This window comes from Bos grunniens, chromosome 6 (genome assembly GCF_055505025.1).
Source record: "Bos grunniens cultivar Pamir isolate PY7600 chromosome 6, Bosgru_T2T1.0, whole genome shotgun sequence".
Taxonomy (NCBI): domain Eukaryota; kingdom Metazoa; phylum Chordata; class Mammalia; order Artiodactyla; family Bovidae; genus Bos; species Bos grunniens.
In genome coordinates, this window is record NC_141170.1 from 98738643 (window position 1) to 98752818 (window position 14176).

The 14176-nt window shown below is 42.3% G+C and overlaps 1 protein-coding gene across 6 annotated transcripts in view; it reads right to left on the reverse strand.

Annotated features, from left to right (window-relative positions):
• The window catches only part of PPA2 (inorganic pyrophosphatase 2), a 98168-nt gene extending 84044 nt beyond the window's left edge, over nucleotides 1–14124 (reverse strand). For all 6 annotated transcript variants that reach the window (XR_015165784.1, XR_015165783.1, XM_086406903.1 and 3 more), the window contains exon 1: nucleotides 13907–14124. Coding sequence is in view for 4 of the 6 variants with exons in the window: in XM_086406903.1 (XP_086263029.1) it covers nucleotides 13907–14087 (181 nt within the window). In the remaining 2 variants the exon portion in view is untranslated. The remainder of the gene's footprint in view (nucleotides 1–13906) is intronic.
• Between the last annotated feature and the right edge of the window lie 52 nt (nucleotides 14125–14176).

A 14176-nucleotide genomic window follows, 5' to 3' on the forward strand; every position in this document is an offset into this window, starting at 1 on the left:
AATGGATGTGGGTCTGGGTGAACTCCGGGAGTTGGTGATGGACAGGGAGGCCTGGCGTGCTGCGATTCATGGGGTCGCAAAGAGTTGGACACGACTGAGCGACTGAACTGACTGACGGAAATATAATGTCTAAGAGGAATGTGGTACCCTGAACTGGATCTTGGGACAGAAAAATGATATTATGGAAAAATCAGTGACACCAAAATAAAATGTGGAATTAGTTAATAATATGTATCAATGTTGGTTTCTTAGCTTTGACAAATGCACAGTGGTAATGAAAGATGTTAATGTTAGGGAACATGGTAAGATATATACTGAAATTCTGTACAATTGCTGCAACCTTGTCCAATCTAAAATTATTCCAAAATAAAGTTTATTTAAACAAATGAACAAACACAAACAATGGCTTCTGTCCAATAAAATTAGAAATATACAACTTAACAATGGCCCACACTCCACCAAAATTTCATTTCCTCGTCTCATGCTATGTGGGTTTTCCTTACCACTTATCACTAAAGTTCCTGAAGAAAGAAGACCTTTTGTTGTTGTGTTTCTGTTTGTTCTATTAGGCTCTCTACTGGATCCTCAGAACCCAGAAAAGTTCCCAGCACTTAGTAGGCATTCAGTTAATATGTGCTGAGCAAATATCTCTATTATTATTTCATTTTTCTGTACAAGCTTCTAATATAATTTACCCTCTCCCACCCTAGCAACAAAGTGACTTATGTATGACCCGATGCACAAACTATGATAAAGATAAGAAAAAGCACACAAGTTGCAAAGGATATAAAACTCTCCCTGAACTGAACTGAAGATCTATAAAGCTCTTTTCCATCAGTTAAAAAGGATGCACCTTAAAAAAAAACTTCTCTTTCACATACCACTTCAAATTTCAAATTCTCTGCCTGATTTTAAAGACATCTATGAGCAACACAAAGAACAGGAAACAATACCTATAGCTGATTCATGTTGAGGTTTGACAGAAAACAACAAAATTCTATAAAGCAATTATCCTTCAATAAAAAAAATTAAAAAAAAAAAAACTGAAAACAAAACTATCAGTTTGCTGCAAGATTATTTACTTTTCTATAAATAACAAAGTTACTTAAGTGGGTCACATTTACATATTTTCTATTAAAATAAAACATAGTGGTGGGGAATTGAACACAGTACAGCAACTTTGGAAAATAGTTTGACAGTTTCTTATAAATGTATGATCCAGAAATAAGGAAAAATGAAAACTTATGCTCAAACAAAAACTTCTCAGTGTATGTTTATAGTGGCTTTACTCAATAATCACAAAAACTGGAGGCAACTCAAATATCCAACTGGTAAACAGATAAACAAACTATTAAACCCACACAATGGCATTTTACTCAATAGTCCAGCAGCAGCAGCAGCAGCCATTAGTCCATAATAAAAAATGAACTACTGATACACAAAAGAAAATGAAAAAAATCTATAATGCAATTATGCTAAGTGAAAGAAGCTAGATTCAAACAACTCCACTAAGATAACATTCTGGAAAAGGCAAAACTATAGGGATTAAAAACCAGACCAGAGGTTGCCAGAGGTTGAGGGGAGAGGGTGGAGTTGACTTAAAAGAGGAGCCGGGAGAAAATCTGGGGGAGTGACAGACTGTTCTGCACCATCACTGTGCTGGTGTTTAAAAGAGTCTGTATTTCTACTAAAGCTCAGAACTGTTCATGCAAAAAAGAAGGCAGTTTAGAAAACTATAGTACATTTTAAGGTATAAACAGGAGCACTTACTGCAAATAACAATCACCCAGCTGCGGTTCTTAGCACATTACTACGTTGCTACATTTGCAACCTATCACTGATGGAAATTAACAACCACTGCAGCTCTAAGAATTCAGGAAGTCCTACAAACCAGGAAAGTTTGTTACTAAACTTAATGAAGTACTGGAAACTTGAAAGAACAGCTGGGCTACCTGGAATTAAGACTAAATGATACCTCTAGCACACTGACTTGGTGTGAAGTTTACCTAAAGCTCTTGTTAACTGGGGACAAGTCTCAACAAATATTAAGAAGTAAGAGAAGTATGTGCTACTCAAGTATGAGGGCAAATAGGCCTAGACTGTGATCATTAAAAGCTAAAGATCTGTGAGAAGTGTTCTTTGACATCTATCACTTCAAAATGGGGTCTAAATATATTCAAACACTAAGGCAGTGCCAATACATACATTAAAATAATGTTCTAATTGCCATTTTGGAAGGCAGAAAGAATATACAGGTAAATGAATGGTTTGACTCAGATAACCAAACCTACTAGAAGCCATTTGGGTCATGAAATAGTTTAAATAAAAACATAATAATAAAGAAAAAAATGAAAAACGTCTGGGAAAATAAAATAAGGCCTTAGATCTCTGATAATTATAATGCTTTGATGGGCATAATACTAATAAATTTGTACAGGAGCAATGAATACAGAGGGCAAGAGTCTGCCTTGTAGTTGCTGAGTTTGATAAAGTCACTCGATTTCTCTGACACTTTTCTCAATTTCCTGTAATTAAGTAATATACAATTTAGTATGCAAAAAGCAATGTATTAGATGTCATAATACAAAAGTGCTAAAATGTGAGCAATGCCTACAGCTAAGTTAGTGCGCACTACACACTATCAGGATCAGCATCATCCTACAAACTGAGAGACAAAGAAGTCCTCTTGGCACAATCCGAGAGCGAATCACTGACCTAACATACAAAGAAAGGATAAGAATCCATCAGAAGTGTTCTAAAGTCAGTACTATATTAGGCTTCACTTAAACACATTCAGTTCAGTTCAGTCACTCAGTCGTATCCAACTCTTGTGACACCATGGACTGCAGAACGCCAGGCTTCCCTGTCCATCACCAACTCCTGAAGTCTACTCAAACTCATGTTCATCGAGTCAGTGATGCCATCCAATCATCTCATCCTCTGTTGTCCCTTTCTCCTCCCGCCTTCAATCTTTCAATCATCAGGGTCCTTTCAAACAAGTCAGTTCTTCGCATCAGGTGGCCAAATATTGGAGTTTCAGCTTCAGCATCAGCCCTTTCAATGAACATTGAGGACTGATTTCCTTTAGGATAGACTGGTTGGATCTCCTTGCAGTCCAAGGGACTCCAAGAGTCTTCTCCAACACCAAATTCAAAGGCATCAATTCTTCTGCACTCAGCTTTCTTTAAAGTCCAACTCTCACATCTATACATGACTACTGGAAAAACCATAGCTTTGACTAGATGGACCTTTGTTGGCAAACTAATGTCTCTGCTTTTTAATATGCTGTCTAGGTTGGTCATTGCTTTTCTTCCAAGGAGCAAGCATCTTTCATGGCTGCAGTCACCATCTGCAGTGACTCTGGAGCCCAAGAAAATAAAGTCTCTCACTGTTTGCATTGTTTCCCCATCTATTTGCCATGAAGTGATGCAACCAGATCCCATGACCTTAGTTTTCTGAATGTTGAGTTCTAAGCAACATGGAATGCATTAAGATTCTTAAACACATTAAGATTCTCTAAAGGTGGGTTTAAAGATAGGTTCTGGTATCCCCTGCTTTTCAAAAGTTTGGTTTAAGCCACTTCACTTTTATAAAAGACCTACATTAGTGCCTGTTTTTGCTAACAACAACAACAACAAAAAATCCAAAGAGGATTTTAACTTTTACAAAAAAAAAAAAAAAAAAAGAAATGAAAGCAGCATTCAGTGTGTTTTCAGCAGCTGTTAATGGAGGCATCAAGCAGCCCTGAACAGTGAGTGTGGCCAGGCAAGCTCCTTTCCTGGGAACTACACTCAGCATCTCAGCAGCAAGTTGCCAGAGCTCTGAACTACGTCCATGAGCACCTGTGCTTTCTCTCCATTTATCTTGTGCATTCGTTAGCAAGAGGTCTCCTAAGGTATTGCTTCTTTAAAACATTTCAGCTGATGGATAATTTCATAGGACCACTCCACTTATAGATAGAGAAACCTGTGCTATCTATCCTGCTGCTGCTGCTGCTGCTGCTAAGTCACTTCAGTTGTGTCCGACTCTGTGCAACCCCATAGATGGCAGCCCAGCAGGCTCCCCCATCCCTGGGATCCTCCAGGCAAGAACACTGGAGTGGGTTGCCATTTCCTTCTCCAATGCATGCATGCATGCTAAGTCACTTCAGTTGTGTCCGACTCCTAGCGACCCCATGGACTGCAGCCTACCAGGCTCCTCCGTCCATGGGATTTTCCAGGCAAGAGTACTGGAGTGGGGTGCCATTGCCTCCTCTCTGATCCGGTCTAAAATGAATGGGGTAATCCATATTATACCTCTGAGCCACGCACAGACTTGGTACACACAGCAAGCACTGTGGCAGCGCATGCCACCTTTTCAAGACAGAACTGAAGCACACATCAGAAACAGCCCTTTCTTAGAGGCTCAGAATAAAGTAGTGATAATCTTAGGTTAGAACTTCATTATCTGCAGCTCAGACTGGTTGTTTCTTTAGAACTATAACCAAATTGTTGCCAATTTACTTTTTCAAATACTGTAATATATTCATATAGTTTTTAATTTACAATATTAGAATATTATCTACTGATTTCAGCTCTGAAAGGTAAGTTTAGTTCATCTGACTGCAACCTAATCCCTTTAAATTCTCTATTGGCCAATACTTTACAGCTTTACTCTTTGCTTCATCAAAACATAAACAGCATTTCTTGACTCAACTAACAAGGCTTTTTCTCTTTCTTCATTCTTTTTCCTTATTTTTTATCTTCTGCACTTACATTTTTTCACTTCAAAGCTGATAAAATGTTCTATAATCCTATTGAGTTTTCCATGCTTTCCCTGTTAGTGTATTTCCTAAAGATCAGAAAAGCCTCGATTGCTTGTTAAGCAGATCTCATACCTAGTTAATCAGAATCATAAGGAGAGAAATCTGGGTATTTATATTATTAGTAAGCATACGAGTCAGGCAAGTTTAAGAAGCATTGCTAGATGTTGATTTTTGGCCAAGTAGAATCTTACAGATAATTTCCGTTTCTGTTCAACTTCTATTTTGTGTTGTGTTTCTAATTTTCTTCCTTAGTCAGTCATAATCGTATCTATCAATTATTCAAATGTCTCACAGCTTCCACAGAAACTATGGAATTCTCTAACCAAATAGCTCCCTTTGGAAATCATACTTTCTGTTGCAATCTGGATTGGATGCTTTCTTGGCATCTTGAGACTCTGCTTTGTTGATTTCCAACTTAGATCTGTTTTCTGGATTCCATGCTTTCAGCTTTGTTTGTTTTACCTGTTTTGCAAGAGCATATTCCTAACTTGTGTAGTGTAAGAAAGGACGCAGGGGAGGTAAGTCTCCAAAGTCCTTAAATGCCTGAAGTGTCTTAACTCAGCCTACACCCTGGATTAATGGTTGCCAGGGTAAATTCTAGAAGGAAAACGATCTCAGAATTTTGGAAGCGTTACTCCAGTCTGAGCTTTCAGGGCTGCTCGTAGTCAGATACCAGTTTGTTCTTGGTCCTCTGCAGGTGGCCTGTTCTCCCCCCTTCCCCTTCTCCCAACCCCAGGGATTTTCAGGGTCTTCTTTATAAAAGCCTCTGTTTTCTGAGTTTTCACAGTAAACAGTCAGGGACTCAGAGCACTTGGGTACTTAAATTCTTAGATCTCTTTCACTATTCCTTTGAAAATTCTTCATTTTGTCTGTTGTTTCCTTCTGGGACTCATAGTATCCAAATGTTAAGACTTCCTAGAGTAAATCTCTATGTCCCTTCTACCTTTTTTTTATCCCCCCTGCCGCTGTCTCTTTGACATTTTGTTCTACTTTCTGGTAGATTTCTTTACCGTATGTTCTAACTTCTCTGCATCAGCTTTCCAGGACTGCCCTAACAATTACTACACACTTGGTGGCTTAAAATAACAGAACACCAATTTACCCACTTCCCTTCTATCAACTTTTGTGTCTTAATCAGATTTTAATCTCCAAAAGCTCTTGTTCTTTGACTGCCTTTTCTTCATAGCCTCCTTTTCCTTCTTAATGGGTGCAATCACTTGCTGAAATCTCAGTGGATACCTGTGTGACTCTGAAAAATTCTGGTTCTCTTTTCTTTTTTCCCATTTAGTTTATATGGTTTTCTTAAAATCATTCATTCAGTAAATACTTACTGAACACACACAGTATACTGAGCACTGTTTTAGGTACTAGATATACAAAGTCCTTGCTTTTGTGGAATTTATATTCTGGTCAGGGGTTGGTGCATAGAAGCAATGAATATACTTTTAACTTGATCAGGTATTGGGCAAGAAAAGAATGGCGGAAGGAGATAATATTTTATATGGAAATGCCAGGGAAGCGGAATGAAGCAAGGAAGAGGGTCAAGCAGACATCTAGGGAGGCACACTGCACGAGGAGCAAGCACAGAGGTGCTGAGGCGAGAAAACGCAGGGCATCTGGAGACACTCGGAGGCCAGGAAGACTGGAGCACAATGATCAGAAAGAAGAGAGGTAAGCAAAGGCTTCAGTGATGAAGCCCAGGATCAGCTCACACAGGACCTTGCAACAGTAAGAGCAGGACCTGGCATGATCAGACTTATGTGTCATGACTTCTGGTGGAAAGCAGGCTTCAGGGGACAGTGGTGGAGCAGGGTGAAGAACCAGGAGGCCCCTGCAATCGGTCAAGTGAAGGATGTCCGTGACGTGGATACAGGAGCACAGGTGGCAGCAGAGATGAGTGTCTTCTGGATACATTTCAAAAGCTGGACTGAAAGGACAGACTAGTAACTAGATACAGGGTAAGACTGGCCACAACAATGGTTCCTAAGTTACTGGTCATAAGTGTGAAGGCCGAAATAGTTGGGTAGGGGTGAGGGACAGGGAGTTCTGTTTTCTACACATTAACTTTAGGTTAACTTCTGGGACATTTCAGTGGAAATACAGAGTACATTTACTGCATGTGTAAATCTTGAGCTCAAGAAGAGACTAGGCCTAACATTACAAATCTGGGAGCCAACATTACAAATCTGGGAGGCAGGGATATCTCGATGGATGGGATCATCTACATCAAAAGCAACAACAGAAACTCTGGCCCACAGGCCAAATACAGCACAAGGGCTGTCCTCACTTTTATAAACAGCCTTTTGCTGGAACATAGCCATACCCATACCTTTACTCGCTGGTTGCTTCTGCCCCACAACACAGAGTTTGTGAGGGACCACCGGTCTTGCAAAACCTAAACTATTTACTATTTGGCCCTTTTCAGAAAGGGCTTGCCAAACCCCTGCCCTAGAGAGAGAAAAGATAGATATATGTGCAAAGTACTGAGTCCTGGGCCATTTCAAAGGTTAGAGTTCAGATCAGAGAATCCAGCAAAGGAAACTGCTGATGGAGAAGCTATCAAAAGAAGATAAAAGAAAGTGTTGTCCCAGGAGGGGAAAAAAAAAAAATTCAAGGCAGAAAGAGGATTAGACTGTAAAAATACTGTTGAGAATTCACCTGGGAGGAGAATTTTCAGTTGATCATTAATTTGCCACATGAAGGTCACCTTTCGACAAAGCAGTTTGGTAGGTAACAGTAGCAGTGAGGAAAACCTGTCTGAAGGTGATCCCTGACAAGCTGGTCTATAGTTAAGAATAAAAGACTAGGAAAGGCGATGTGTGTGGGAGAGGCTTGGCGAAGGGCCAGCTTCCTGTGAGGATGTGCGCTTAAGCAGCTGGCTGTGACACTGGCACATCCCCGAGTCAGAGGGACAGCAACGCCATCAGGCTGTCCTACCGATCTCCAAACACGTCCTTCAACCTCTGGGGAAGGAATCAGTCCATGGCCTAAGCCCCAGGCCTGCATAGTAAACATCCATGTGCCTGCCATTCCATAATACAACTTACACGGCTCCTCCTGTGTCAAGCTCCACATCTCTCTCTCTCTCACACTCTCTCCCATATATCAACATGTCCTCAGACCCTGAGGTTCTGCAAAGCAGCTCAGCTTCCTCTGAAACTACAGACCCTTAGCACACAGACTTAAGTTGGGACTTCCTCTGTGCCTCTTCACCAATAACCACACCTCCATCTGCTTTTCTTCCTTTGTAAATATTCTGAAATCACCAGCTTTAATGGCTCCTTCTTATTTGTTGTTTCAGGGTTATCTTTTTTTATCCACCTACTATCACTTTTGGATATTTATGAGGAGAGAGAAAAACAATGGGAGTCACCCCCACCACCTTGTTGTGGTATTTCACTTTGTCAAAAATCAGACTACATACCTACTAGGCATTAGCTAACAAATTCTATCAGGCCCATCAACATATATTCAGTTCAGTTCAGTCGCTCAGTCATGTCCGACTCTTTACGACCCCATGAATCGAAGCACGCCAGGCCTCCCTGTCCATCACTAACTCCCGGAGTTCACCCAGACTCATGTCCATCGAGTCAGTGATGCCATCCAGCCATCTCATCCTCTGTCGTCCCCTTCTCCTCCTGCCCCCAATCCCTCCCAGCATCAGAGTCTTTTCCAATGAGTCAACTCTTCGCATGAGGTGGCCAAAGTATTGGAGTTTCAGCTTCAACATCAGTCCTTCCAATGAACACTCAGGACTGATCTCCTTTAAAATGGACTGGTTGGATCTCCTTGCAGTCCAAGGGACTCTCAAGAGTCTTCTACAACGCCACAGTTCAAAAGCATCAATTCTTCGGCGCTCAGCTTTCTTCACAGTCCAACTCTCACATCCATACATGACCACTGGAAATATATTAGATGTTGCCAAACAATGTCAAAATTTTACCTTCAACTGGACTGAAATGAGATTTCATTCTGTCACTTTGTAAGTTATCTACATGTTTTTCTCTTAGAATAGCAAGTTGTTTCAGAATGAAAGTTCATTTAAATCAGCAAGTGATAAAATCAAATGAACTGCAAAACCTGTATCTGATTATATGTATCATATACATCAAATAGCTACATGTAGGCCAAGTACCAACATACTATCACATATGATTACTAAAACCATTTATAGACATTCTTACTGGAAGCTGTGGCAATGACAAAACCAAATAAATACAATTAATGTTTCTATATCCACACGATAACCATTATGTTCTATTACGTTAATTCAAGTTCTATGATATAGGCAAAATTAAAAAAAAAAAAGGTTATAAGAACTCATATATTTAAGAATCAAAACACACCTTTTGTGTAGTACTCATTGTAAATTTTATTAAGTCCAGATGTGGGGTACATTCAATGGCAGATTGCTCCTACTATTCAAATGATGTACGTTAAGAAAACATTTAATAATTTCAACATAAACATATGCTTACTATAAATGATAAAACAAATTCATTGTTTAAAACCTGCATGATTCATTCTCATGCTAAATAAAAGCAACTGGAATTATCTATGGCATTATTTCTCTAAGTGAACCAGTCACCTTGCTTGCTTGCTTGCTTGCTAAGTTGCTTCAGTCGTGTCCGACTCTGTGAGACCCCATAGATGGCAGCCCACCAGGCTCCCCCCGTCCCTGGGATTCTCCAGGCAAGAACACTGGAGTGGGTTGCCATTTCCTTCTCCAATGCATGAAAGTGAAAAGTGAAAGTGAAGTCGCTCAGTCGTGTCCGATTCTTAGCGACCCCATGGACTGCAGCCTACCAGGCTCCTCCATCCACGGGACTTTCCAGGCAAGAGTGCTGGAGTGGGGTGCCATCGCCTTCTCTGGAACCAGTCACCTACCCCACAGTAACAAAAATCCAAATTATGAAAAGCATAGTTTCTCCTCATCCTTTCAGAAAACTTAAAAAATTTAAAATAATGAATTATAAGTTATGAACAAAAGAAACACATGGAGACTACCAAATGAATACTGGCATACAATGTTATGTCTCTAGTCCTATATGAACAAGTCTTACTTCATTATGATTTCACAACTAATTCAAAAGATCACAGGTCATCAGTACCCATTAAAACTCCTGAGACTTGGAATTAATAAATTGGGACACAGTCAAAATATCCAATTCTATCCATATCCCACTGTTCTCATCCTTTATAAAATCTAACAAGAATTTTGGTCTAGTGTCTTAAAGTCAAAAGGGAAAAAGAAATAATACGTATTTTTAAACATTAACCGTGTACCAAGCAGGAGACACTAATAATCTTTACATATATGGTATCGTTTAGCTGCCACAGCAATTCTATAAAATCATCAGTGTTATTCCCATTTTACAGATGGAGAAATTGAGCTAAAGGAAGCAATTCTATAAATCATCAGTGCCATTCCCATTTTACAGATGGAGAAATTGAGCTAAAGGAAATCAAGTGATGCCAAGCCTACAACCTATTTTTTTTTCCATTTTACAAAATTTTTAATTAGAGGATAATTACTTTACAATATTGTGATGGTTTCTGCCATAAATCAACATGAGCTGGCCATAGGTATACATACTTCCCCTCCCCCTTGAACCTCCCTCCCGTCTCCCTCCCCATCCCGCCCCTCTACAACCCAAGTCTTTTGACTATTAATCTAGAACTCAATGCTTCCCAAATAGAATTCTATGAAACTCCAGAGTTACTAAAATGTCAACAAATGTTCTGAGAAACAGGGGCTTTGGGATTCAAAAGTTTGGGACAAGTTACGTTACATAAAAATTTCCAAGAACTTTAATATGCACACGGTGACTCCCCATGGTAATAAAATGGGAAGTGGTTTGCTAATTTAATAAACCATGAAGCTCTTCCTTTAAAGAAAATCTAATAACACACCATGGGATGCTTGTGCTCAACTAAGCAGTTTGGAAAATGACTGATTCCGATCTCCTCTTTCCATGGTTCAATAAAATGATGTAGTGAGAGGTTCAATTACTCACACAAGTCCCCACAAAAAGTAAATTACAGGGCCAAGAGGCCTCATGATTACCACCAGGATGCTCTTCCCCATCACCTTGTCTCACTTCAATACTATTCCTACAAGGTTTAACACCAATTAAAAGGGAAAAACCAAGTACTGCATCTATCATTTATTCTAATTCTTCTGAATGGTGGTAAAGAGAACCATTTACAGAAATGAAATTGAAAAAAGCCTACCTCCCAACTTCACTAGTATTACAGAGGCTTGGGAAATATTTGGAAATGTGGGAAATGATTTCACTGCTAAACAATACTAAACAACATTTTTCAAAAAAAGCGGTATACTGATGCTCTTCTTTGAAGGGAGAGAACTGCACCATATTACTGCTCACGGATACTGCCAGAGTACAAATATCCAATTTATTTATCTTTATAAAGAGTAAATTGCTCACTGTTTCCCGCATACCACCTAACACTGAAGGGGCTTCATTTCACTTTGTCCTACCCCTTCCAGCAAACTATAAACTGTCCTGGGTCAAGGACGCCATCTGGCGTCTAATTGAGGAATTGTTCAACCCAACAATCTCGATGGCTATCTCACTGCCTGGCCTCTCCTCCAAACTACTTCCTTCCAATTTTTGCCCATCAACCTCAGTAAAATCATTTTTCTTCTTTTCTGTCAATTATTTCAATTGAATGAGATATAAATATATTTTATATTTATATAAAATATATTTTGTGGCATTCCAGCTATAGAAAAGTCATGAGTCTGAAACACGAAGCAACTAAAAAAACCACACCACAGCAAGAGGTCAATAGAGCCTCAGAAATGCCTAATAGATAATGTTAGGAGTATCTCTTAGTCATCCCCTCCAGGGAATACTGGCACTAAGGAGGGCCTTGAAGAGCACTGGTAGGTCAACTGCTTTCTTTCACAGCTACAGACACTGGCCATGTACGAGATGACGCCACGGCCTGCCAACAGCATACAGCGAGTTATTGTAGAGCCAGAATCAAGGCCTAGGACTCTCCATTCCAAAGTCCGTGCTCAGCAGGCTACACCACATGCTCCAGGATCCTCAAGGCTGTTTTTTTCTCAGCCAACATTCAAATAAAATATTTTTTAGTGTTTTTATATTTTCCTTAACGAATTATATCGATATTATGAAACTCTTGGGCCCATAACTAAAATTTTCTCAGTGCCACATCTACCAGGTCCAGCACACACTTCATAATTTATTACTCTATTTATAACAAATCTAAAATACTTTCACCATTTTAGGAGTTAGCTTCTATCTACTTTGAAATCTGCCAATCTGTTAACACTGTTACTATGGAAAGCTATTCCTCAAACCATCCTGTTGTAACGTTTTACAACAATCCATCAGAAATTTGGGTCTTCCTGTTAATGGTTCCTCTCTACTTCATTGCTGCTGCTGCTAAGTTGCTTCAGTCGTGTCCAACTCTGTGTGACCCCAGAGATGGCAGCCCACCAGGCTCCCCCGTCCCTGGGATTCTCCAGGCAAGAAAACTGGAGTGGGGTGCCAGTTCCTTCTCCAGTGCATGATAGTGAAAAGTGAAAGTGAAGTCGCTCAGTTGTGTCTAACTCTATGCGACCACATGGACTGCAGCCTACCAGGCTCCTCCATCCATGGGATTTTCCAGGTGAGAGTACTGGAGTGGGGTGCCATTGCCTTCTCTGCTCTACTTCATTAGCCTTGACCAAATAAGGATGGGAAAGAATATGGAGAAAAGTTTAAAGAAAACGGGAATTTTAGTATCAGCTGCCTTATGACCACGTGCCTGTGTGCTCAGTTGCTCAGTCCTGACCGACTCCTTGCGATTCCATAGACTGTAGTTCACCAGGCTCCTCTGTCCATGGGATTCTCCAGGTAAGAACACTGGAGTGGGTTGCCATTTCCTTCTCCAGGGGATCTTCCCAACCCAAAGATAGTAACCACAAAACTATGCAAATTGAGTCTTCTCTCCTATAAAATATGCCTCCACCCTAGGCTCAAGTCGGAGAAGGCGATGGCATCCCACTCCAGTACTCTTGCCTGGAAAATCCCATGGACAGAGGAGCCTGGTAGGCTGCAGTCCATGGGGTCGCTAAGAGTCGGACACGACTGAGCGACTTCACTTTCACTTTTCACTTTCATGCTTTGGAGAAGGAAATGGCAACCCACTCCAGTGTTCTTGCCTGGAGAATCCCAGGGACAGAGGAGCCTGGTGGGCTGCTGTCTCTGGGGTCGCACAGAGTCGGACACGACTGAAGCGACTTAGCAGCAGCAGCAGCAGCAGCAAGGCAAAGCCGACTTTAGAAAAAACAAAAAAAGGTACTATTCCCCTTGGGGCTCTCAGATCAGTGAGGGATGACAGCAACTCAACCAACCTCGCTGCTTCACATCCTAGCTAACCTGCACAGTGAAACATACAGGTGCAAAAAAAAAAAAAAAAAAAAATGAGACTAAGGGAGACCTGGGTCTTTCCCATTTTAGCTGGCCCGGTCAAGGTCCTAGGTCGCTTCGCCCTCTGGATTTGCTCAATTTGGGGAGAAGGGGTTACTTCGGAACCAACGAGGTCCTTGATCGTGGATCACATTCAAGGTGCAAACTCGCAAGTATAAATTCAGGCTGCTGAGAGAGCCTTCATCAGAGCCCCGCCCCATAAAAGAAGAACGGCTGGACCAAGCATCTCCGAAGTCCCGCCTGCCTCTCCAATCGCCAGCGGCCCTAGCCGGGAGGAGCTTTGTTACGCCCACCCGGAGGGCGGGCTGACCCAGGAACTCCGTTCACCACAGTTGAATCCCGAACGCCGGCGGGGGCCGGGCTAACGGCTGCGGGCCAGGGCAGGTGACGCCGGCCCCGGCTCAGGGTGACCCAGCGCGGCCCCGCCTGTCGCCCTGCGTCTCTGCGCTTCGTAACTGGGGACCTGGCGGCTCCCTTCGCAGGCAGCTCCCGCAGCTCGGCGCGGGCCCCCGCGTGAGGGAACGTGGCCTGGACCGCGCGGCGACCGCGCTGTGCCCGCCGGACGCAGGGATGGAGGCCACGCTCCCATCCCCAACCTCCGGTGCGACGCGCGGCGGGCCTCCCGCGAGCTACTTACTGAAAAAGAGGCGGTAATCGGGAGAGTGGGGCTGGCCGCGCTCCTCCGTGCGGTACAGGGCCATGGTCCGACGCGGCCCGGGCCCTGCGCTGGCTCCCCCCAGCAGGCGGGCGGAGGCAGCGGCGGCGGCGCCCACGGGCCAGGCCCAGCTGGTGCGCAGCAGTGGCAGCAGCGCGCGCATGGCGTAGACACTGGTTCGGCTTCGCGCGGGTGGTGCCGGGGGACCCGCCCGGCCGCGCGCCGGCGCCCCCTACCGCCCGGAGTGGGCAC